The sequence below is a fragment of the Gallus gallus genome, chromosome 8 (genome assembly GCF_016699485.2).
Source record: "Gallus gallus isolate bGalGal1 chromosome 8, bGalGal1.mat.broiler.GRCg7b, whole genome shotgun sequence".
Lineage (NCBI taxonomy): Eukaryota > Metazoa > Chordata > Aves > Galliformes > Phasianidae > Gallus > Gallus gallus.
This window is the reverse complement of record NC_052539.1, coordinates 10303347-10329540: the sequence shown is the minus strand read 5'-3', so window position 1 is coordinate 10329540 and position 26194 is coordinate 10303347. Positions and strand designations below refer to the sequence as shown.

Below are 26194 nucleotides of genomic sequence, written 5' to 3'. Positions count from 1 at the left end.
ATTAATTGTATGCAAACAGAGACCAATGTCTAGAAATTTTCTGCCAGAGCAGAAAGCTATAAGCAAGTAAATCTGGTTATTTTTCTCACTTTGACCTGCAACTCCCTCAGAATGCCAGGCTAAGAGGCTTGCCTTTGTTCTCAGTTATTCCAAGTCAGACCTAGATAAGCACTGCACAACATGTGCTGTAATACAGATTCACTAAATAGTTCACATTTTTGGAATGATCTTATTTGTTGCAGACATCTGCCGCAGAAGACTTCCTTACTTGAGACAATGCCATTTCTTGTACTCTGTGTTATATTTTTCTACTTGGCAAAATCCCAGTCCATTACGTTTATTGATATACCTAATGAAGATCTCTGTTTCATTCTGCAAAATCTTTTCAAAAGTGGTGTATTTGTACAGCTAGACTTTCCCCTTAAACACAGACATTTAAACAGCCTATTTCTGCTTGAGTGCATGAGGAGAAATCTTGAGCGTAAAGGAAATTATTTATTGTAGCCCGAGTGCGATGTTTAAGAAAGATGATTCTTCATGAAACAGGAAAACTACTTCACGCTAAGTCTGACAACAGAACAAAAACTTGCAATGCTGTTTCGGACTCTTTTGGTGATACTTGAAAAGCAATGTAAGAGTGTCTGTTTCTGGGAATCTTTATTAACAGTGCTGTAGATGGGGATGAAATCACTGCAGTCTGAAATAATCTTCTGCGTCTTTCATTCACAAGTTAACCAGGAGCCTCTGCTAATTTAGCCTCTGCTGTTTAATTGGGAACTCCCTCTTCAACTCTCCCAAGTTTACCTCTTTCTCCTATCCCACGCACCTCTCTCATGTTCGTTTTCCTTATAATTCTGATTGTTTGCAATCCTTCCTATTAACCAAACCTCATGTGATTTTTGTTCTTTCTGCAGCTGAATGTCTTGCTTTCTTCCTGCTTTTATGCAGTAGGAGAATTACTCCATATTACTGAAAAAGAACAAACAATACGGAGTGCAATTCATTTTGTGAGACACTTTGAATGAGACAGTAACCACTTTTTTGTTGGTCTAGATTGAAGTCAATAACTATTTTAACAGACTAACTAATATACTTAGAAATAAAGGATAGATTAATAGCTGTGATTTTGTAGCATCCTGCAACTGCACTGGCAGACACTGTCCTTGGAAGTTTTCTCCCCATAACTTTCTGTTATGGAACTGCCTAGTTGCATGGCCCAGAGTATGCATTCCACACAAAATGAGATCCCAGCTAGTTCAAGTAAATCCACACTCTAGCTTTGAGACAAAATCCTGTACATTTCTTTCAGAGGCAAGATTTAGGATCTGCAGAGAAGAATTATAATAGCTACGGAGTGATGAAGTTTCAGAGAAAATCAAGTTATGCATATCTCCATGTGTAACAGTCAGCAGACCAGCTCCTCCTCTTTCTGCTCCTCAGGATAATATCTGCAGCTGTGAGAACTGTTCTTCTGGAATAAAAGCTGTTCCCCTACTTATTTCAATAGTCCTATAAAAATAACACAAACACCGTATAGATTTCATCCTTCATCTTTCATCTGTTGATATTGCCTCACCTGATATCTGTGTGGACAAATGTAGTTTTTAAGACAAATTCTTCTTCTAGTTTTTACTTTTAAATCAACCTGTCAATATCTGAGGGATTGGAAATGTAGGAAGTCTGTTTACATCAGCTGGATGATGTCCGTGACCAACTCTTAGGACAGCAGCTTGCTAGAGACAAATACATTGCAATACTCCTGCTTCTCACAATACTCATATATCACAGAAAACTAATGGTATTAATACTCTTAAGAGTCAGCATATTTAAGCACTCTTCAAAGTTAATGATTTTTTTTTTTCCAAGAATCAAATAAAATATGCAAACAAGATGTAACCAGTACTGGTAAGGAAAAGGTGATCGATCATAAAAAGCAACATAAGGAAGTGTCCTTTGGTCAGTTACCAGCTGCACAGAAGAATTAATTTGTAACCCCACGCCCTTCCCACATTAGGACTTCCTCCTCCTCGCATCATTCTCCTTCCTCACCCCTCCAAGAAAGAAAGCAAGTGTGTTCCTGGGATTCTTCATAATTCTTCTTAGGAACTGATTTAATTCAACTCTCAGTACTCATCTAATTTTTCAGTTACATTTCTTTTATTTCAGTTACATTTCTTTTATGATTCCCACTATGTAAAGATTAAAAAGAGGTACGCTAATCAATGAATATTCAACAGGTCAGCACTACCCTAAAAACACTCTCTTTTGTTTTCTTTTCACTTGCTGCACTTTTGCTCAGCTCAGTTTCTCTGTGCAACTTCTGCTGGCACATCCCTACCTCTATTGCAGCCACCTGAGTTCTCACAGGGATCCATAATGTTCCAAATGTAACTTTTGTTTTTAATGTAGAAATAAACTGATAAGCAATAAAGCATGAGTCAGACCAGACTCAGACTGACACCATGATCATTTTCTTGGATCTTATTGGCATGCATTTTCCACGTGAATCTCCGAGAATATGAATACACCCCAGAAAGCACTATCATGAATGTAACTGGTTGACAAAAAAAAAAAAAAAAAAAAAAAAAAAAAAAAAAGAAAAAAGAAAAAAAAAAGAAAAAGCCAAGACCTGGAAAGGCTAAGAATATAGCTGAGTAATGGGTGTCGGTATGTGGGGTTCATTAATAGAAAAATTAGAAAAAAAAAATAGTGCTGTAACTGTGATGATCTCAGTATACAAGCAAAGCAGTGCATTTTATTTTGAATGTGCTCAGCCTGTGAAGCTGGGAAATATAGATAATGCTTAGGATATGCATTAAAATATTTCATCAAGGGCTTATGTCACTTGAAGTCTTTGCCTAATTAAATTACTGCTCAGCTCATATCTAACTGAAGCAACCAAATATCAGATAAAAAATGTTACCTCTTTCCAGCTGGAATGGCTAGCCATAACATTGGGTCCTGCACAGTATTCCAAGAAAAAAAAAACCCTGCTGAAGCCATGTATCTTTGTTTACTCAACAGACATGTCCTGATTCCCTAAATGCAGTGACTACATGGCATTTGATGGCAACATGCCATTTAAATGCAACTGTGAAGATACATGGTGCTTAAAGTGCTCCTCACGTTCTGTTAATTATTGAATTATCCCCTACACCTGAAAAATAAACCTACCTGAAAAAGCAGCTTCATCATGATTTTACTGTGAAATCAGAGACTTTAAAAAAGGATTTAAGAGGCTTAGTGATGAAAACTGGCACTTTTGAAAATCTAATTTTAACTTTCAGGGTAAGTGACCCAGCTAAAAGTCTGTAACAGAACCGGAAACCAACCTGAATCCTTGCTGAGTACCCTCATCTCTAAAAATGTTTTCCTACTGCACCTTCAACTGGTCTTTCAAAAAGTATGTTCTTCTAAATTAGTGTATGATAGAGTAGAAAAAAAGTGATACAAAGAATTGCTGGAGATTCTCAAGGATTGTTTTTTCTGAAAAGGTAATAGGATGAATACATAACCACTTCAGTTTCCAAGCATCACAGAAGTAATAAAACCCACACAGGTTGGTGAAAGTCTATCAGACTGTCAAATGCTGCTAGCTACAATTGTACTGATCTGAAAGGAAGGAAAAACTGTATCATATAGCATATATACTATGCAGGTCCCAAATGAGAATGACTGCAACTGAAATCACAGCTGGCTGGGAAATCATCTTGTTGCTTTTATTTACCCTTTGTCAATCTTACAACTTAATTCATAAGAGAAAGAGAACAGTATCGTCCTACCAAAACCAACACATCTGTAATGTGTAAGACGTGCAGTAGCTAAGCATGACTATCCACAAATTCAAGTTGTGGATATACCTAACTAACTGCCTTATGGTTTAACCAGAGACTGTTGTGTTAACAGTAGCATGAAGAACATTTTGAGCTTATTTTTATTTAGTGTTGTATTTATGTACATATGTATTTTCACCTCGGGTTGTGTGCCAGTATTAAGTGGCTTTCTGCTGCACTGACTGTGAAATGAGAGAAGTCATCAAATCTCCTTTAAATCAGGGATATCAAAGTACACTCCGAAACGTAGTCTTAAATGTTTTGCTTGATCTAATTACAAATTATTTAAGTTACAAGGATCTTAGTGTTTTTTTAGAAAATCTATTTCATCAGTTTTTCCTATTTAACTACCGTCATTTCTTTCCTAGACTTTAAATATCTACAGACCTTTCTTCTCAATCCACAGAGTTTCTGTATCAAAGTTATGGCCAGCTCCAATAAAGACTGAACCGAAGTTCTTGTTGTAACTACAACAACCAATGTATCCTTTCCAGTGTATTACCTTGAATAAACTCTATGAAATCTCAGGGCTTCCTTTTCTGTGAAGGATACTAATAGTTATTCTATTGGCAGTGGGCAGAGAACCACAAATAGCAAACATACTGTAAGTAAGTGCTCCAATTTAACAGTTGTATAAATAATTCCAGAGATCCAAAGATCATGTGTGTTCCTAGAGCAACGCAAAAGCACTCGTTTATTGACTGGAAACCCTGTGATGATATGTAAGCTATTAGAAATGACTGTAATGCAGAAAAACAGAATTAAACTAATTCTATATGTTAATACAATAAAAGTATCAAAGTGTCCTGCCTTTTCTAAAGTTAGTTTCTGAGTAAATAACAGTCTCCAAACTCTAAGAGTTAGCAACATTCAAGTTTCCAAGAAGTCTCCTTTAGCTCTGGGCATTACAAGTAGCCCTTCCTAGTACTCTGAATAGTAAATAGATGAACACAAAGACTGTTAGAACAGTTTAATGTCTCTTCCATTCATTCTTGTTGCTTTGCATAGAATAGATATAATCAATTGGAGATTTGACTAAAGTCATTTGATTTTTAACCAACACCTTGGCAACATTTCCATTCAGCTCAGGGGAGAGTAGCACAAATTCAGTGCACAAGTGGTGAATTATTTATGGCTGAATGAATTGGATCTGGAATATTTTTGCAGAAGAAACACTGTCAATAGCAGATAGTACTGCATAGTTTTAGGCTACTGTGACCTAAACTTCTTTTGACAGGAAAGAAAATATACTCAGCATTCGCCTATCATGATTTCTTATTGCTATGCAATAATACCTAATGTGTTCCAGATACATTCAGGACAATTTTTTCATTTCACTCAGTGATCAAAATGTGTTTTGACTAGTAAGTCTCTATTCATTATTTTCAGTAATTATTTTTCTTAATGGGAGTGTTTTCCAGATGTTCTGTTAGTCTAGTCATCTGGGATCTCTTCCAATTCATGTGGAAAGTTTGCTGTCATAGGCTGTCATTGGCAGTTTTGTTTAACAAGCAGACTAATTAGTTCATCCCAGCATAGTTATAAAGTGATATATAAGCCATTTGAAGCATCCCTGAGAGCAGGCACATTCTTTGTTAGGTAAGTGTAATTCTTTTCTCTACTCAGAGCTTTCTGATGCAAAGAAAATGATGGGCTGGAACAGAAAGGACAGAATTTTTCCTTTTTGAAAGAGATTTACTTTTGTCCTACATTTCCATTTGTCATGCTTAAGCAATAATGTTTTGATGATGGATTGTGTTTATAAAAATATGCTGATCAGTTACTCTTTTGATAGTACTGTTTTTTGGTTCTAGATTTATCTTTATCAGTATTGTAGCCTTAGATACTGGTGTACCAGACTCCACCCATTTCAAATGAGGAGACTGACTGCAGATCTCACCTAATAAAGAACTGCAAAAAATCCTCCCATTTGTTAATAATATTCCTGGTCTTACTGAAAAATTTAGCAGCTAATCAGCTACTAACTCTGAGAGGATTTATGGAATAATTATAAATTACCAACTTCTCCTGGAGTAATTTTAATGTGAGCTGTATGTTGCAGAGAAACTCATGTTCTATATAAAGATATGCATTTCAAGTTTAACAAATTCATTATTAAAAAAATACAAGAATTGCATGTAGTGACGTGAAATTATTTCTTTTTAGGGATGATGTCGTACCTGAAAGTAATGATCATATGGAACATAATTTGCGTATCCCTGGTGATCCTTTCACTGTCCCCAGTTCAAGAAGTGGCTTCTCAAGGTACTGTAACATCCAGTTGAAGGGAGGCTGACAAGGATATCTGGAAAATGATTAAAAAAAAAAAAAAAAAAAAAAAACAACAACTTCAAATGAAGCTTCAAATTTATCTTCATAAAAATACTAAACTCTAAAACTTTTTTTTTTTTTCCGCACACAGTCATTATGATTCAGCTTTATCATCACTGAATAATTTCATAAATGAATTTTGGTAGAGCACAGTCCTCTGTTTTTGAGAAATAACATACATATGAATATCAGACAAGATATGTATGAATTTACATTGCTTCCTGCAGACATATTCTACTGATCCTGTTGTTAATGCAGCAGAAGTGATTGGCAATATACGTCAGTGAAGAATTTAGAATTATATTATCCATACAATTGAGGTAGAAATACCTAAGCAGAACGGGAGAAGGGAAAGGAATGTGCATGTCGAACTAAGTTCTTTGCCGGTAAATGCACTGAGGCTGAATTTGTCAACTACATGTATAATACTGCAGATTTTAATTTACCCTCAGAGCTCTGCAGTTGCCTTCTAACTAAAGCAGCCCCATGAAGAAGGAATGGAAGAAATTGCAGCCTGGCGAGCCCCCTGCTATGCCACTTCTCAAGTAGCTCTGAAGTGGCTACACTAATAACACAGAGTGTTTGATGTTTGTAAAATACATTTTATTACTACCCGTGAATACTGAACATAAGGTCTGTGCAGTTGAGCAGCTCACCAGGGCTCAGCAGATGTCAGACACTACCCGCAGGGCAGCAATGTCTGACACTGCACCCCCTGAAGTCAGTGGGCACATTCCCACTATTTTCAGCAAAAATCAGATTCTTTCCAAGAGCAACTATTAGCACTGAGATGTTTTCCATAGAAGTACATTCACAACTGAACTCACAATACAGATTCACAGGTTTTAATCTTTTGTCGTGCTCTGCCTCCACACGCACAGTGTGTGTGCTGGTAGAAATGATTGTCTCTGGTGTTGTGTTGTGTTACATGTTATTCCTTGTTGTTTCCTTGCTGTTCCTCAGTGTTTCAGCTGGTTATCCCAAGTCTGGTGAAGCTTGCTGATTGTTCAGCTTTTTGTTTGTATTTAGGGACGCACCACTTGTGGTCCTGCATTTCCAGAAGAAGTGATAGAGGGGGATTCATGTAGAGGGGGATTCATGTAGGAAGGGGAGTAAGCCCAGGTGAATATCTGATACTTTGGAAGCAGATCTCTGATGTCTTGCTTGCCACCTCTGATTTGCACCATGTATTTATTATCTGGCAGTTTGCAGCACTGCAGCAGTCAAGCTGTAATGCCAATGTGAAATAAGCACCTAGGTTATTCTGCTAGTAGCAACCTTCTCATTAGCAAACAGAGAACAGTTTGTAGAATGTTACAGAATCAGATCTCAACTTCTCCTAACCTCAGGGTCAGCACCAAATTCTTCTCTGACTTCAGGGGGAAAAAAAAAGCAAAAAGCAACCATGTGAAGGGCAGGCAGATTCTGAAAACTGTCAGTAAAAATGGCTCTGGGGATCTGCATTTATTATGGTAGTGCTCAACATTTAAACTTGAGCTGATTTTATTACAAAGAACATTACCAAATGTAAAAATCTGACAGACTTAATGCATCTGTCAGGTACGCTGGTGCAGGTACACTGTGGCCATGCTTAAAGTGAATTAAGGTAGAAAATGAAACAACATCATACCTGGTTGATATATTGCCTCAGATAAATAGGAACAAGCTAGTCTGGATGCCATAACCAGTGCAGCCATGTTACCAAATTGGTCCTCAGGATTCACTGCTTTTTAGGAGAATCAGGACAAACCAGCCCAGACAGAACCCGTCTCTGCTGCCTGCCCACAGGCCAGCCCAGAGATCAGCTCTGACCTGCAGGACTTCCAAATGGGCTACACTGGCCCACAGCTTCCATGGCTCTGAGTACAGAAATGGCATCCTTTAGGGAAACGTGAATCTTCCTGCTTTGCCGTTCAGTTTCCTCACATACCACTTCAGTTTTGGCAATGTTTACACTGGTGTTGTGTGATTTTAGATTTATGGAGCTGTACAGGGAGATGTGGGGAAGGGTATTCTAGAGAGCATGTCTGCCACTGTGATTATAGCTGCCAACACTACAAGGAGTGCTGCCCTGACTTCAACAAAGTCTGCACAGGGGGTAAGTTCCCAAACACAGCCAGCTACTATCAGCAAAAACTTCTCCTGCTTGCACCAGCCTATGTCCTCTGAATGCTTAGATGCTTCTTTTTGTTTGCTCATCCTTGTGCTCCTCTCATCTATGTATAATTCTCCCCCTCAAAAAACTTGGTGATAACCTATCATAGCCTATTCAATGAACATTTTACATCTGCAGGTTGTCACCAAGAAAAGGGCTTTGCTTTTTGGAAGAACAGAGTGAGAGAGGGATTTTCCCTATTGCTTGTTTTCTCCTCCTTTGTGCATTTGTACTGTATTTGCTTGTCTGAATATTAAAAAAAAAAAAAAAAAAAAAAAAAAAAAAAAAAAATTTAAAACAAATTCAAGTAAGAAGGAAAGTTTCAGGATTTTCCAGAGAGAAATTCTGTGGTAGTCCCACCCAAATTTAAGAGGGACGGAGTCTGTGGGGTCTGATCCAAAGTCAGAGGGAGTCCTGACAGAAACTGACTGGATCAGAACTGTGGCTGGAGTGTGAAGGACAAGGTGAATGGAGATGTATTAGTTTGTGTGAAATTTAAAGCTGTATGGCATAACAAACAAACAAACAAACAAAACATATTTCAAACTGTTCTGTTGGAGAAGTTCTCAAATTATTTTCTTATGCCTTACCCGTAAGTAAAAAATAGCAGGGCTTTAGATAACCGTAGTTACACTGCAGTGTAGTTCTAGTAAAATTAAAGGTGTGAGATAAAGATTAAATGTCTTAGATCTAGCAGTACAGGCTAAGTATGTTAAATGCAAAAACAGAACTACCTAAAATGATCATTCTTTAAAAAATAAAAACAATTTTTGCCTAGGCACATGGAATAAATCCACCAGAATCAGCAGAGCACTTCACCTCTCCACTGGTTTAAAGCTGTTCCAATCCTGCCTATGTATCAATTCTAACCATGCTAGATAATTGTAAATATGGTTCTATGCAATAGATCATATGATAATTTTGGAAGTACCAAGTGATGGTTAATTCTTAGCTCAATTCTATGAGATGCTAAGCATTCTAAACAAACAACCCCTCCCCTCTCCCCTCCCCCCCCCCCCCAAAAAAAAAATATATATATATATATCCACTTTAGGTCTAATGTATTCCAATATAGTATGCCAACAACTAAGATACTGTATTTGCCCACTGACATGTAGTACAGTCAGTCATAACATATGTAGGCCCTATTCTTTTTCAGAAATTCTTCGGTAGACACACCACAGTTGATGCAGAGCAGTGCCCCAATGCAAATCCTTTTTGAAAATGTGGCCCAGAATTATTTTCTTACTGATTTTAAATATCATTCTTGAGACAACTGTTATTTGATTAGGGAAACAGCACAGGTTGCCCAGAGAGGCTGTGGAGTCTCCTCCTTGGAAACCTCCAAAACCACCTTCATGTGGTCTGGGGGCCCCAGCTCTATTGGCCCTGCTAGAGCAAGGGACGACATGACCTTCAGAGGTTCCTGACAGCCTCAGCCATCTCTGGTTCTGTGAAGACTTCTCTGATGGGACCTATCTAAAGTGAACTCCACGGTTATGTTTTATTCTGCCACAGGTCCTAAGTGGTCTCAGCACCCCCAATGGCAAAGCACAGTTCTGCCTGATCCAAAAATAATTAATCAGACAATCAAATTCTGGTTCAGACCAGAATAATCCCGTAGGAAGCTGTTCTTTAAATCAGCTTAAGTCACTGTAGTCCAGTGTCACATGTGAGCTACACAAAAACATTAACCCTGTTGTTTGTTCTGCCTTATGTAGCAGTCTCCTGCAAAGGACGTTGCTTTGAAGTCTATCAAAGAGGAAGAGAGTGTGACTGTGATGTAGACTGCAAACAATACGGAAAATGCTGCCCAGACTACGATGAACACTGTGAAGAATGTAAGAAATTTCTTTATCACAATGCTTTTCCTATATATATTTAAATTTAGATACCTTGGGCCGCCATTTAATGTGAACCACACAGACTTTGTTCTTGCTATCATCCACATTCTCAGGTGAATCTTTCCATAAAATTAAGCCAATCCTACTGTTGGCCGGTATATGTGAAGTATGACAATCTGATGAGTGGGAGGCAGAGACTACCTGAACATTTGCTAATGTTTCTGCCAGTTTTGGCACCTAAGCTTCCATTCATGCTACTAAAATTGCACCAATAATAGAATTCAAAGACATAGGCTGCAGAAAATGATTGGCACTTGGCAGTAAATAGCCTAGATCATCAATGGAGAGGTAGTAAGGTAGGTCCAATTCCCTTCAATTCCCCTGAAACTCATCCATGAGTGGGTACAACCCAGCCCCTTCCACTGGGATAGCACAGACACTTGAACCTTCAGACCATCTGCTTTGAGTTACTGCAACCACTGGATGCAGAGGGGGAATTCTCCTAGATCCTTTCCACTCTGAACTCTGAACAGGAGGAGCAGGCCAGCATAGAAACTGCTCCTCCCGGGCAAGGAGGAAAAGCCATGCGGGACTGCCTGGTGAAAAGTGGCTGCAAATCATGCTGCAGCGAGAGGCATTTTAGGAAAATGTGCATTTAACTTTCAGGCTGTGAATTAAATTCAAGGAATACTTACAGTGAACCACAGTCACTTCTTTATCCTGCACTTCACAGATCTGCAGGGCAGCCAATTTTCCAAGCATGGTCTTTAACACTCAGAATGAGCATTATGGACTGATATTTGGTTCACATGACAGCCAGTCCCAGTGCCCGGGTGCACTGCAGTTTATAGTGAAATAGGCTCTGTACTGAGCACTCTTGGCTGAGTGTGTAGAAAAAGATAAACATCTTAGAAATGTCTTCAGGTGAATTTGCTGCCCTTGGTGTCACTTAAGACCTGCTTCTCTCAGCTGTTACTGCCAGGATGCCACCTGATTTAAATGACATTGTCTACCATTTTGTCAATCATAGAATCACAGAATCATAGAATGGCCTGGGTTGAAAACAACCACAATGATCATCTCATTTCAACCCCCCTGCTATGTGCAGGGTTGCCAACCACAAGACCAGGCTGCCCAGAGTCACATCCAGCCCGGCCTTGAATGCCTCCAGGGATGGGGCATCCACAACCTCCTTGGGCAACCTGTTCCAGTGCATCACCACTCTCTGCATGAAAAACTTCCTCCTCATATCTAACCTAAACCTCCCCTGTCTCAGTTTAAAACCATTCCCCCCTATACCCCACTATCCATCCTTGTAAATAGCCGTTCCCCTTTCTGCTTATAAGCTCCCTTCAAATACTGGAAGGCCACAATGAGGTCTCCCCAGAGCCTTCTCCAAGCTAAACAAGCCCAGTTCCCTCAACCTTTCCTCATAGGAGAGGTGCTCCAGCCCTCTGATCATCTTAGTGGCCCTCCTCTGAACCCGCTCTAAGAGCTCCACATCCTTCCTGCGCTGGGGCCGCAGGCCTGGACACAGTACTGTAGATGGGCCTCACAAGAGCTGAGTAGAGGGGGACAATCACCTCCCTCTCCCTGCATTGGTTGCATTCCATCTTATTTTCCTTCCCAAAAGGGTTACAAGTGTAACAATTGGACTGCAACAGGCATAGGCAAAATGAAAACAGCTCACTCAGAGCTGCTTATTGAGCAGACCTCTCTCTATGACTCAGAAAAAGCCAACAACTCTGCCTTTGAGGAAAGCATGGCCCGCTGGCTTGGTAGTGACTGCCCCAGGCAGGAGCACATGTGGGTCCTGCAAATCCCATCCAGCACCACACGGCAGCTTTCAACAGTGACAGTAGCCACTGTTACTTTGGTTTGCTGTTAATTTTTGTCAAAACAACAACAAGAACAAATAACAACACAAAACTAAACATTCCCAAATCCACTCTACTCTCTACCAAGATTTTAATAATTTTGCTATCTGTGAGTAACTAAGAAAACAATTAAAGTTTTTGGAATGATGCAATACCTTATTGTAATTTATGTATCTGTAACCAAAAGAGGTGTTTCTGCCTCCAGCAGGGGGTTGGAACTAGATGTTCTTAAAGGTCCCTTCCAACACAAACCATTCTATGATTCTATGATTAGACGAGTTCTCAGAGCATAGAACTCCACTTATAATTCATATTCTTCCCACCTGAAAATTCCTGTGAGCTCAGAATGCCTCACCTCTCACCTCTGGGAAAAAAGATTGTTCAGATCTATGATAAAGACTTGAGGATCCCAGGAGTATTTTTCTCTTTTTCATTTCTCTTTTTCCCAGTAATACCCTAAAAAATCCCATGGACAATAAATAATATAAATAAAGATGGATATGTAAAAGTGTCATTGACGCTCATACCACAGTACCACCTTCTTACAACAAACATCTCCATGCAATCCCATTAACAGATTGTGTCATTTCTTTCAGTACACACAGAAAATCCAGTGCCCAAGACTCCTCCCCCAAACAAATCAACATCTAAAAGGTCATCTACAGATGAGGAAAAAAAGCCAGAGGAAGGTAGGAAAGGATATGAATGAAACAGGGTGGGTATTATCTGAAGGGACATTAGAGACTGTTTTCCTGCTCTGGAAACAGAAAAGCAATGTAAGACATTACCAACCTTGGAACCACTAGGTGTGTAAACTAATTACCTCACCTACACTTCAAGAAAGACTCTACTGACTTTGCAGAGTTTGCTTAAGACAGATGTTGGGGTGCAGTGACATCTCCTGTGCCTCTATTTGATTTCCACACGTATCTTCAATAAGATAACACGCCATTGTCAGTTTTGGACAAAATCCACTGCAGGAACAGGAAGGGTGCTGTATTCTGGGACAGTGAAGATCTGGCAGAACGAGGACAGGAAAACTTCCTGACAGATTTCTTTAGCTTTAATCAAGTCAGGCATCCTGCAGCTTCAGAAAACACATCTAACTTATTTTCTTATGAATGGGAAGCATGCTGTGTTCCTGTGTTTTTTGATACTCTGTTCCAGCATTATTAATGCTCGCTTGAGAGATCCCTTTGAACTTGAAACCCTGAAGTAACAACAATGAAACAAGGCTACAAGTCAATACTGGCCAATAGTTTAACCCTTAGTTTGTTTTTCAGTTTGAACTATTTACCTTTCTATTGTGGCAATTTCCTGTTGCAAAGTCAGTCTAGAAGTTCAGATGGAACAAAATTAAGTAAATGAAGACAACAGGACCCCACTTGGCTGTTGGTATTTCAGACATTTGGGTAGGATGAAATCCTATTCTGTAATGCTCTGCTCACACTGCACTGTCTCTATAGTAGGCAGGGATTATTTCTCATACTGCAAAGTCCTCAGTGCTTCCAGCCTGCTGAGAGACTGTCAGCAGCATCTCAGATCTTGAAATACCTTTTTGGGGGGATTTGTTCAAAACAATGTGGTCCAAACTCACATAATGCTGCTCTTGTTCAAGAACCAAGTGTCAGATTGGTTGTAATGGCAGACAGCAAGAATTAAAAAAAAAAAAAGTAATAATCAATCAAACAAACAAACAAAAAAGAACTCCTCAACAAATGTGAAAACGACTAAATGGCAAAACAACACAGAGATCCCAGTAAGAGATCAAAAGATTAAAATGCAGAAACATTTATTGTTAGTTTCTGCTGAATCTATATTAATAATTTGACCCAGGTTCGTGTAACTGTGTATAAAAGTAGCATCTTGAAGCTGTACATCACAAAGAGGAAAAATACCAAAGGCACAGCACAGGAGATGTTATTACTTATCTGTACTCAAAAAGTTCTTTTTCCTCCTGTTTCTGTAACTCTCTCCATCAGGTCTGGGACACAGGTGTAGGCTTTATTATAGTTAAGGACAAAAAGAACAAATCAAAGGAACAGTGAAGGGAAGTGTCCTGTTAAAAGAACTATATTTTATAAGGTAGGTCCCCTTCCATGAAAAAAGATAGGAACATTATATGGCTTCACATACAAACACCAAATTTAAATCTGCCCTGTTGAATTCAGAGTCACTATGGGTTAATCCATGGGTGTCCAATCTTTCGGCTTTCCTGGGCAGCACTGAATGAAGAGAAATTGTATAGGGCTGCATTTATGGAGGTTGCTCTGAAAGTAATGCCTTCTGATTACTTCCTTGGAAAATACAGTCAATACAGAGAACATAATAACACTGTTATTCAGTGCAGTATCACTGAATAACAGTTATTCAGTAACAGAGCAAATTCTCAGCTACAAACTGCTCTTCAGCACCGTCACCACTGTTGGCTAAGAATTTTCAGCAGCAATGAACAAGATGTGCATGCTGCATTTGCAACAATCTGCACCAGTGGAAGTGACTGACTGCTGAAATGCCCCACCCATCCCTCACTGTGCTCACATCTACTGTTAGGTCTCCATAAATGTTCAGCAAGTGTCAATGAATGACAGTTTTTCCTGAATGGAAGAATTCAGTTCCACCACTTGGCTTCATACATACTTCTATATCAGATGCCATTCTGTCAGATTACCCCTCTGTTGCCGTCTGTTGCATGGCAGCAAAATGTAATGGAATCTTGATGAGAAGATTCAACCTCTAATGCCATCCCATCAACATCCACCTATGATGCTGTGGGAAAATAAAATAAAATGGAAGGCATTACTTTCAGAGCAGCCCTCATAAAATATATAATATAGTTAATGTATATAAGTAACAAAGCTTATTTTAGTTATTTTCTTTTCACTAAAAAGAGAGTAACAAAAGCATGAAATTAGTGGGATATATGACCCTCTTTTTGTGAAACTAATGCATCAGTCCAGTTCAGTGACAGTGGCTGCAATTCATATTGAGTTCTGGAAGTGTTCATCAGAGATTTTTGATACAATTTTAATCTTTCTATGCTTCATTCTTGAAAATAGTTGTTTACAAGTATGCGTACAGCCAAAAAGTGGATACACGACAGGCATGATTGTGAAGCTAGGGGTATTTCTTTCTGGTAAGAGCGGACTTACAGATGTCTGGTAAAGAGACAAAATCAGATTTTTGATATACATTTTATATCATTTGAAAATTAACAAGTAATAGATTTATGTTGACTGGAAACAGAGTTGCAAATCAACAACAACAAAAGATTATTTTTTTGGCTATCTTGAAACCTATTCTCAAATACCTTTATAAAAACAGAAAGCATGGCTGCGTGTTTTCCACTGTTAGCAGGACTGCGTTTAGCCAATCTGTCAAAATCTATAAACTGATTTGCCATAACTTGAGTTAGCACTGCACTCTACCCTCCCTGTGCCTTGGATTCAGCCCAGATGGGGTTCATAGAGCACCAGTGTGCAATTGGTGCTGAGTGATGGCTGTGTGCCCCAGCCAGGGCAGAGCCACCACCATAATGGCATGGGGCAACCACATTGCGAGCTGTGCTGGTGTGGGTTGGACATGCCAGGACGTGCCTGCCATTTAACTAATCAATGGTATTAGTTAAAACTTAGCTGCTGCAAAGTCCCAGGCACCCCGAAAAAATTCACAGTGAAGGTTAGTTTTGCTCTTTTAAAGAATGTGTAATTATGATTCTATGAATGTATCTTTTGACTTCTCTGTAACTGGAATTTATCAAATTCAACATAGGTTTCCATGTACTTTTATAAACTGGCAAAAAACAATGGAGGTTTCAACAACTGTAACACAAAGTAAGTACAGTTTTACACAGAAAGCTTTTATTTTTTATAGCAAAGACTATGAAAACAATCTACTACTGCTATTCACACGATAAGCAGCTATTTCTTATCAGTGTACTAAAAAAAAATATAAAAAGGTGCATGTATTGCAATTCTTATGCCATAAAACATTTTTCCTCTCATAGATATTGGCACTGCGACCAGTCCTCCTCCAACTACAAAACAGCCTGATACAAGAGCCCCAAGCAAAGCAATTACTACTATACCATTTACTCAAAAACATACTTTACAACCTACCACAAGTATTACCACAAAACCGAAGACTACCACCCAAAAGGCTGAGGAAACAACCCCTGAAGGCACAGAGGCACCAACAACCCCAAAAGATGAAGAGATAACCCCTGCAGCCACTGAGGCACCGACAACTCCCAATCCTGAGGATATGACCCCTGAAGCCACAGAAGCACCAATAACACCCAAAGCTGAAGAGACAACCCTCGAAGCCACTGAGGCACCAACAACTCCCCATCCTGAGGATACAACACCTGAAGCCACTGAAGCACCAACAACACCCAAAGCTGAAGAGACAAGCCCTGAAGCCACGGAAGCTCTGACTACCTCCAAAGCTGAGGAGACAACCCTTGAAGCCACGGAGGCACCGACAGCACCTAAAGCAGAAGAGACAACCCCTGAAGCCACTGAAGCACCAATAACACCCAAAGCTGAAGAGACAACCCTCGAAGCCACTGAGGCACCGGCAACTCCCAATCCTGAGGATATGACCCCTGAAGCCACAGAAGCACCATTAACACCCAAAGCTGAAGAGACAACCCCTGAAGCCACTGAAGCACCAACAACTCCCAATCCTGAGGATATGACCCCTGAAGCCACTGAAGCACCAACAACCCCCAAAGCTGAAGAGACAACCCTTGAAGCCACGGAGGCACCGACAACACCTAAAGCGGAAGAGACAACCCCTGAAGCCACTGAAGCACCAATAACACCCAAAGCTGAAGAGACAACCCTTGAAGCCACTGAGGCACCAACAACTCCCAATCCTGAGGATATGACCCCTGAAGCCACAGAAGCACCAATAACACCCAAAGCTGAAGAGACAACCCCTGAAGCCACAGAAGCTCTGACTACCTCCAAAGCTGAGGAGACAACCCTTGAAGCCACGGAAGCACCAACAACACCTAAAGCGGAAGAGACAACCCCTGAAGCCACTGAGGCACCGACAACTCCCAAAGCTGAGGATATGACCCCTGAAGCCACAGAAGCACCAACTACACCCAAAGCTGAAGAGACAACCCTTGAAGCCACTGAGGCACCAACAACTCCCCATCCTGAGGATACAACACCTGAAGGCACTGAAGCACCAACAACACCCAAAGCTGAAGAGACAACCCCTGAAGCCACGGAAGCTCTGACTACCTCCAAAGCTGAGGAGACAACCCTTGAAGCCACGGAGGCACCGACAACACCTAAAGCAGAAGAGACAACCCCTGAAGCCACTGAGGCACCAACAACTCCCAATCCTGAGGATATGACCCCTGAAGCCACAGAAGCACCAACTACACCCAAAGCTGAAGAGACAACCCCTGAAGCCATGGAAGCTCTGACTACCTCCAAAGCTGAAGAGACAACCCCTGAAGCCACGGAAGCTCTGACTACCTCCAAAGCTGAGGAGACAACCCTTGAAGCCACGGAGGCACCGACGACACCTAAAGCGGAAGACACAACCCCTGAAGCCACGGAGGCACTGACAACTCCCAATCCTGAGGATATGACCTCTGAAGCCATAGAAGCACCAACAACACCCAAAGCTGAAGAGACAACCCTCGAAGCCACTGAGGCACCAACAACTCCCCATCCTGAGGATACAACACCTGAAGTCACTGAAGCACCAACAACACCCAAAGCTGAAGAGACAACCCCTGAAGCCACGGAAGCTCTGACTAACTCCAAAGCTGAGGAGACAACCCTTGAAGCCACGGAGGCACCGACAGCACCTAAAGCGGAAGAGACAACCCCTGAAGCCACGGAGGCACCGACAACTCCCAAAGCTGAGGATATGACCCCTGAAGCCACAGAAGCACCAATAACACCCAAAGCTGAAGAGACAACCCCTGAAGCCATGGAAGCTCTGACTACCTCCAAAGCTGAGGAGACAACCCTTGAAGCCACGGAGCTACCGACAACACCCAACGCTGAGGAGACAACCCCTGAAGTCATTGAGACACCGAAAACTCCCCATCCTGAGGATACAACCCCTGAAGCCATAGAAGCACCAACAACCCCCAAAGCTGAGGATACGATACCTGAAGCCACTGAAGCACCAATAACACCCAAATCCGAAGAGACAACCCCTGAAGCCACAGAAGCATTAAAAACACCCAAAGCTGAAGAGACAACCCCTGAAGCCACTGAAGCACCAACAACTCCCAATCCTGATGATACAACAGCTGAAGCCACTGAAGCCCCAACAACACCCAAAGCTGAAGAGACAACCCCTGAAGCCACGGAAGCTCTGACTACTCCCAAAGCTGAAGTGACATCCCCTGAAGACACAGAGGCACCGACAACCCCAAAAGATGAAGAGATGACCATTGAAGCCACAGAAGCTCTGACTACCCCCAAAGCTGAGGAGACATCCCCTGAAGACACAGAGGCACCAACAACACCCAAAGCTGAAGAGACAACTCCTGAATCCACAGAAGCTCTGACTACCTCCAAAGCTAAGGACACATTCTCTGACGCCGCGGTGGCACCAATAACTCCCAAAGTCGAAGTGACTACCCCTGAAGCAACGGAGGCACCCACAACATCTAAAGCGGAAGAGAGAACCCCTGAAACTACGGAGGCCATGACAACTTCAAAACCTGAGGATATGACCCCTGAAGACACTGAGGCACCAGCAACCCCCAAAGATGAAGAGATGACCGCTGAAGCCACAGAGGCACCATCCCCCAAAGCTGAGGAGATAACCCCTGAAGCAACGGAGGCCTCAACAACTCCCAAAGTCAAAGTGACTACCCCTGAAGCAACGGATGCTCTGACAACACCCAAAGTGGAAGATACAACACCAGGAGCCACTGAAGCCACAACAGCCCCCAAAACTGAAGAGACAATCCCTGAAGCAACAGAGGCCCCAACAACCCCTAAAGTGGAAGAGACAACCCCTGAAGCAACGGAGGCTCCGACAGCTCCCAACGCTGAGGAGACAACCCCTGAAGCCATTGAGACATCAAAAACCCCGACAGTTGAAGGAACAACCCCTGAAGCCGTGGGGGTCTCAATAACCCCGAAAGTCAAGGAGACAACCCCTGAAGCCACAGATGTCCCAACAACCTCAAAAGCTGAGGACACAACCCCTGCAGCCACAAAGGCTGTGACTACCCCAAAAGCCGAAGAGACAACCTCTGCTGGCACAGAGGCCCCAGCAACCCACATAGTTGAAGAGTCAACCCCTGAAGCCACTGAGATACTAACTCCTAAAGCCAAAGAGACAACACCTGAAGCCACAGAGGCACCAACAACTCCCAAAGTCAAGGAGACAATGCCCGTAGCCACAGTGGCCTCAATGACTCCCAAAGCTGAAGAGACAACCCCCAGAGACAAAGAGACTGCATCCTCCAAAGTTGCACAGACAACCCCTGTTGCCATAGAGGCACTGACAACCTCAAAAAACGAGAATCCAATCACTGAGGCCACAGATCCCCTAACAACCCCTGAAACCAAAGGGACAACCCCTAAAGGCACAGAGAGACCAACAACACCTAAAGCTGAACAGATAACCCCTGAAGCCTCTGAGGCACCAACAACACCTAAAGCTGAGGAGACAACCCGTAAAGCCACAGAGGCACCAACAACCCCTAAGGCTGAGGAGACAACCCCTAAAGCCACAGAAGCACCAACAACCCCTAAAGCTGAGGAGACAACCCGTAAAGCCACAGAAGCACCAACAACCCCTAAAGCTGACGAGACAACCCCTAAAGCTACAGAAACACCAACAACCAAGGCTGATTCTCCCACCACCCCCAAAGCTGAGGATAAAACTGCTAGTGCCACAAAGGTGCCAACAACCCTCAAAGAGAAAGAAATACCTAAGTCCACAAATGCTTCAATATCCCTTTCTGACTCTGCCACCATTCCTAAAGTTGAACTATCTACACCTACAGCCACAAATGTTAAACAAGGTACAACTACTACATACAGCAAACAAGTAAGTACAACTGATAAAAGTGTCAGAACAACAGCTAAGCCTATTACAACCCCTGTAACCATAGGGACCTCAACTAAAAAAGAAACAACCACAGAGAAAAAGGAAGTAACAACACCCAGGAAAGAGAAAACTACCATGCTTAAAGACATTTTGAAAGACACAACTATGGTAACTATTTCAGATACAACTCCTGCACCCAATCAAGCTGTTACTACAACAGCTGAATTAGAAGCAACTACTACATACAAAAAGGCTGCAACAGCTACAAAAGGAGAAGCAATCCCAGCTACACAAGACAAAACTCCCATACCAAAAGAGACTTCACCATCAACAGCTAAAAGAGAAGAACATGCTGTGGGAACCATGACCGTAACAATATCAGCAGCTACAAGCATTATACACAAGCCCACTATGCTGTCAACAACTGCCAAAACAGATTCAACTCCTAAACCCAGGGAGATTGTGACAATGACTAGAAGAGACACAACTACAGAAACTACACAGGCTGCACCAGCAGTTGCTGAGTGCATCATTCCCTCTAAAGAGACAACAGCTAGTGAAAAAGAGATGAGCACCCTTGCCAAGGAAACTAGCTATACTACTGAAAAAGAAACAGAAGACGCCCCTGAAAAGTCCCCTAGCCTTGACAAGAAAGAAGAAACTACAGTGAATGGAGGTAGAAAAACAACAGATAAAAAAGACATAATAGAAGAAATGTTTCTTATTTCTAGAGGGATATCCAAGCCAACTATACATTTCCAGGAGATTACTGACACACATGATGAGCCTTCTCCATCCAGCCCTGAAACCATGCCAGTAGAAAAACCTGAGATAAGCAAGCCTTTGATACAAACTGCAGACATGCCAATTTTATCTGGAGGAGCAGAAAGTAAGTGTACAAAACCAGAGAGAACAGCAAAACTTGTGAGTAAAGGATATGCAAGTACTTTCTAATTAGACCACTGTCAGCATCCTGAATTCTATGTAGTACTTTATTTTTCAGTTGCGTAGTTACTGAAATTCCTCACGTACTTCAGAACATGATCTTATTTCGTGCTCTTATTTTGGTCCTGCTGAAAAATATTTGCTGTAAGTACTGTGGAAGATGGAAACAAACAAGCAAACAAGATGTAAAATAAAAAAAAAAAGATAAATTTCTAAGTCTTATGAAAATACAGTTAAGGAATCAGGCTGAATCTACCTAATTTGGGATTTTCATAGTCACATAAGTAAGATAAGACAGCTTTTTCTTATTTTCTTTGTGCTTTTTTGCCACAACTTTTTTGATGTCCTGACTACGTATCATAGTAAGATACAGAGCAGAAGCTCTTGGGCACTTTTAGATCTACTGATATGTATATATGTACATATACATACATACATATATATATAAATGGGTCTTTTGAATGAAAATATTTGGGATTTTTGTTGAGAAGATATCCTTCCTTTACATTTAACTGAAATAAATGTAAATGCACTCTTCAGAATGAAGGATGGGAAACTTGTTAGAGAAACTTGGAGGGTCACAGAGCATCTGTAAGCATGAAGGAATTGAACATGAGACACAGCATGTGAAGCATCTCTAGACTTTTATCTGAATTATAGGTACTAAGGTAAACAACAAATGACAGTAACTGTACATAGTTGTGTAAATAGCTGGTCTTATGTTCTTTGGAGGAAAACACGAGAGTTAAACTTTTCAAGAATATGTCCTGAACTTCGTCCTACAGACAAAAAAATTACACTTAGCTGTGGTAGCGCTGCTTCAGGTGGTAGGGGAGGCAATGTACTTTTTGTTAAAAGAACAAACCATCCCGACGCATGCTGTTTTGCAGTGGAGAAGGCTGATGAGAAGGACTTGTGCAGCGGGAAGCCGGCGGATAGCATGGTTGCCCTGCCCAATGGAACCCTGGCTGTCTTCAGAGGTATGCAGGCCCCGCATCCTCCATTGGCCTCACTGCCACCGTGGGGCAGGAGGCACAGGAGACACCTCCTGCCCAAGCTTTCCTCCCTGCATCACTGGCCACGTGTTTCAGTGTGGGCCATGTCTCCTCCCACCTGCAGGTCACTACTACTGGCTGCTGAATGGCAGGACCCCGCCAACAACCAGTCCCCGCCGGATCAGTGTGGGCTGGGGCATCCCATCCCCCATTGATGCTGTCTTCTCCAGGTGCAACTGTGATGGCAAGACTTTCTTCATCAAGGTGGGAAAATTAGGGAGGCTTTAAAGCACAGGCCTGATGCATAATGGGGCTGTCCAGTGCAACCTTGTGCTCCAAGGCTACTTTGCTCATTTTGTAGAACATTCAGCATTTTCACACATGAAATTAAGTAGTCAAAGTGAAACCCTTCCCGTCCCACCTCCTCTGCCTTGGCACTCTGCTTCTCAGAATGCCCAAACTCTGTGCTTTCTTCCTGTAATTGCTTACTGATCAAATATCTGACCATCAATATGATCAGTATTTACAAAACCTCCTCCCCCCCCCAAAATCTTTAAAAATGCAGTTATTCTGTTGAGTCTTTCCTTTGTCCAAAGATGACCTAAAGTTTGTTCCCAATACTTTTTCCTTCCTTAAAGAATGATAGATGCACACCTAATTAAGAATGTTATGCTTTTTTTCTTCCATTAATCATTCTACATGTAAAATTTGGAGATTCAGAAAGCAAACTGCTCTGTTTAATAATAATTGTTCCAGACCATTTCTGAAACACTCTTCCCCTAATTACCATTGTAGTAATCTGCTTTTAGCGGATTTGGGAGTACTTCCAACCAATAGATATCAAAGTGGTTCTCAAAATCCTAGCATTACGATTACTTTTAATATCTGCATTGAAGCTCAGTTACCAAGTATGAATTTCCTCTGAAGTTCATCTTCTGCTTAAATCACTAGGGTCCTCTATACTGGCGTTTCACTAATGGTGTAATGGATAAAGGCTATCCCAAACCTCTCACAAATGGATTTGCAGGGCTAAGTGGGAAAGTAAGGGCAGCCCTCCCAGTAGCAAGTTACAATAGCAGACCAGAATCTGTTTATTTTATCAAAAAAGGTAAGTCTCATATTTCAGATGTTCACAAATGAAAATTCAAGTACACAAAATGTACCTGAATTGCATTAGTGAGGAATAAAGCACTGTTACTGACTGTATATATCTGTATACCTATATATGATATCTCTTTCAAAAACAGAAATCTAAGTGATATCCGAGTACACTTGCTAGTCAAAATACAGCCTGAGGCTTTAAACATCTCTAAGTTCTACAAATTTTAAGTGCTTTTCAAAATATACTAGACTGCATGATATTACATCTCAGAAGACAAACATTAAGATACGTTTTATCTGATAGTAAAAAAAATAAAAATTATAAAAAAACAGTCTCTAATTAATCAAAGGAAAGGCTTAAACAATCTTTTTAGTTCAGAACTAATGCATGCAAATTTACCTCAGTTCTTTCATTGTTAACTATTTATCCTGTTTTAAATGAACATAATTTCCTTACTGTGTATGAACAATGTATGGCAACAGAAGAATTGTTCTGGGAATAAAAGAAAGCTTAGGATAATTAAATACAGGTCCTTTTCTGAAGTCTAGCCTCCCCCTTACCTACCGTAAAGAGATGGTCTTACCCGTGTCTAGATAAATATGTATGATGGCAGTCAAAGTAGTTCCCTTCGAACCATACTTATTACAGTAATTTTAATGAAGCCACAGGAGTTACTGCCACATCTAGAAGTGTATGTTGGATTTAGAGAGCAAGACTTTCACATTAGAATGTATGAATGGATATAAAAAGCTGCATGTTGCAACAGCATTAGACAGCCGTAGACATATCAAAGTGATACTGTTTTCCTGCCTGTTACAAAAATACTACCCGATATCACCACTGTTAAACTGTTTTTTTTCCTTTTTAAAAACATATTAAACCAATGTCTATTTTAGATGGCAACATGCAACAGTATGTATACAGGCAAGAACCAGCCAAGAAGTGCCAACAGAAAGCACGCATTACCATAAGATACCCAGCTTTTGTCCCAAGACTTGTAATAAGGAGACGCTTTCAACGTGCAGTAGGAATGCCAGCAGTTATTCAGACTGTCAGAATCAATCCATACCAATCTGGTAATTTATGTTTATTCATTTTTTTATACAACCATTGTAACTCTGTAGCTTCTGAAATGTAACATTGTTCCATATTTTTCCTAAAATAGTACTTTAATTTATTCTCAATCTAATAATTCTTGTTTGCTCTAGATAGTACAAGTAAATGATAGCTTTCAGCAGACACACTGTGAGACTTCCTAACTTTTCTTTTGCTTTCAGGAGTTTTGCGCAAGGAAATCAAAGTGACTGCCTACTGGAGAGGGCTCCCCAAAGTAATTCATTCGACGATATCAGTACCCAACTACAATAAGCCAGATGGCTATGATTATTATGCCTTCTCTTACAGTAAGTTAAAGCTAACACAATTTATTCTCTATTTCAAAAGACCAAGGGGTGAATGAATAGAAAAGAAAGAAGTCTCTGAGCTTTCTAAAGCACAAAGTTACAACTTGTGATTCTGCATCACTAATTTTAAGCAAGCACTACTAACAAGCCCTGGGAAATAAAACATTGCCTGTAGTTGAGAGATATTTCTATTCAAAAATTGAGTTACAGAACAGCCAGTAGCAATGAGGTACAATAATTCAAACTATACAGTTGTGGAATGCATTGTCCTAAGAGTTCAATTTATAAAAAGAGAAAAATCTTGACACTTAAATGAACAATTATATTAATGATATATCAAAATCCTTGGACCATTGCACAATGATAGATTTTTCACTGGCAACACAAACCATTTCATTTTCCAGGAAATATTTACACTTTTAGTTCCAGTTTAAGAAGATCTTTCTCCTTCAGCCACAATCAGATAAAAACATTCCTCAGAATTTTCTTGGTAATTCAGTGAAAAAATAAGTTAAAAGTATTAGACACATATCCAAATACAGGAGGATACCAAAGTTTCTGCCAGAATAATTTGATAACTTTAACGTAATTCACACTCCGGGACCACAGAAATTCCCACTTTTACAACTGGTGCAGGACTGTTTTGTTTCTAGTTTTTTTGGTTTCTAAATTCTTAAAACTACTTCTGTGTTCTAGCAGTACTAGTGTCTCCTTCTGTATTCTTTATTCTTCTAACAGATTTAATTATTAGTGGTATTATAGCTATTGAATTTAGCTAAACAAAGATCTACATGTCAAAAAGTTGAGACTAAAAATGGATTTTTACAGGCTTTCAAATCCTTGTGTAGATGTGGAATGAAAATCTGCTATTCATGCCTAACAAAATTAAAAGGCAGGCTTTAATTTCAAGATTCTTTCTATATACTAACTGTAGCTTATGAAAGTTAATTCTGATGTCTATTCATTTCAGATCGGTACTACAGTTTGGATGTGGGCAAAAGAACAGCAAGACCTGTTACCGCCCTCACGGGAAAGACTGTATCTAAAGACTGGTATAACTGTCCTGAAAAATGATGCAGAGCAGAGGACTTTTTTAGAAAAGATACCATTTGAATTTTGACAGTTTGTCTAATTTTATTAATAAAGACATTGAAATGTGTGCACAAAAATCTAAGTATAAAATGCTGCTTTAAGCATTCATTACACTAAACCAACAGGCAAACTGGCACATTTGTATACACAGATCATTTAACTAATATTGCCTCTGTTCAGGCCTCCTCTGCCTCCCATTGCATGAGTTACACCTGTGTTGGGAAAGAAAACAAATGCATTAATAGAAATCCTTTTCAGTCATTTAATCAAACATTGACGCATCTGATGTTTCATCCTCCTGTAAGGAATTACTATTGTAAAGGGACAACTCCTTTCTGGAAAAACTCAGTCTCCCTCTTCCTCCCCTAGAGCCTGCTGATACGGCTACATTATACTTCTGTCATTAAGAGAATGTTGTTGACTTAAGATTGTACCTCAGGCTCTTTGGCAGAAGAACAAATGTGGTATTCTTGCTATATTTGATATCAGTTACCCCTCCCCCCTTTTGGTTATTAACAGAAAGGGTGATAAGCAATTAGGAAGATCTATCCAAAGTCAATCTCACTTTCTA

General features: G+C 40.5%; 2 protein-coding genes across 4 annotated transcripts in view; one reads left to right on the top strand and one right to left on the bottom strand.

Annotated features, from left to right (window-relative positions):
- Nucleotides 1-5402: 5402 nt before the first annotated feature.
- Nucleotides 5403-25605, top strand: PRG4 (proteoglycan 4). The gene is made up of 11 exons (XM_040705256.2): nt 5403-5432; nt 6000-6098; nt 10041-10160; nt 12637-12729; nt 16047-20975; nt 21922-22011; nt 22151-22290; nt 22978-23134; nt 24025-24204; nt 24406-24531; nt 25502-25605. Exons 2-11 carry the CDS (start codon nt 6002-6004, stop codon nt 25603-25605), a joined length of 6036 nt encoding a protein of 2011 aa, XP_040561190.2. The 5' UTR covers nt 5403-5432; nt 6000-6001.
- Nucleotides 24201-26194, bottom strand: part of TPR (translocated promoter region, nuclear basket protein) — a 42882-nt gene continuing 40888 nt past the window's right edge. For all 3 annotated transcript variants that reach the window (XM_004943308.5, XM_004943309.5, XM_422300.7), the window contains exon 51: nt 24201-25835. In XM_004943308.5, the coding sequence (XP_004943365.4) occupies nt 25780-25835 (56 nt within the window). In that variant the 3' untranslated portion in view covers nt 24201-25779. The remainder of the gene's footprint in view (nt 25836-26194) is intronic.

What these genes read in the sequence shown, in the direction of transcription:
- PRG4 (XM_040705256.2), top strand. Translation starts at nt 6,002, where the DNA reads ATGATGTCGTACCTGAAAGTAATGATCATATGGAACATAATTTGCGTA. An exon ending in AACCCTGGCTGTCTTCAGAG is followed by an intron (nt 22,012 to 22,150) that starts GTATGCAGGCCC and finishes TCCCACCTGCAG; the next exon opens with GTCACTACTACTGGCTGCTG. An exon ending in GCAAGACTTTCTTCATCAAG is followed by an intron (nt 22,291 to 22,977) that starts GTGGGAAAATTA and finishes TTAAATCACTAG; the next exon opens with GGTCCTCTATACTGGCGTTT.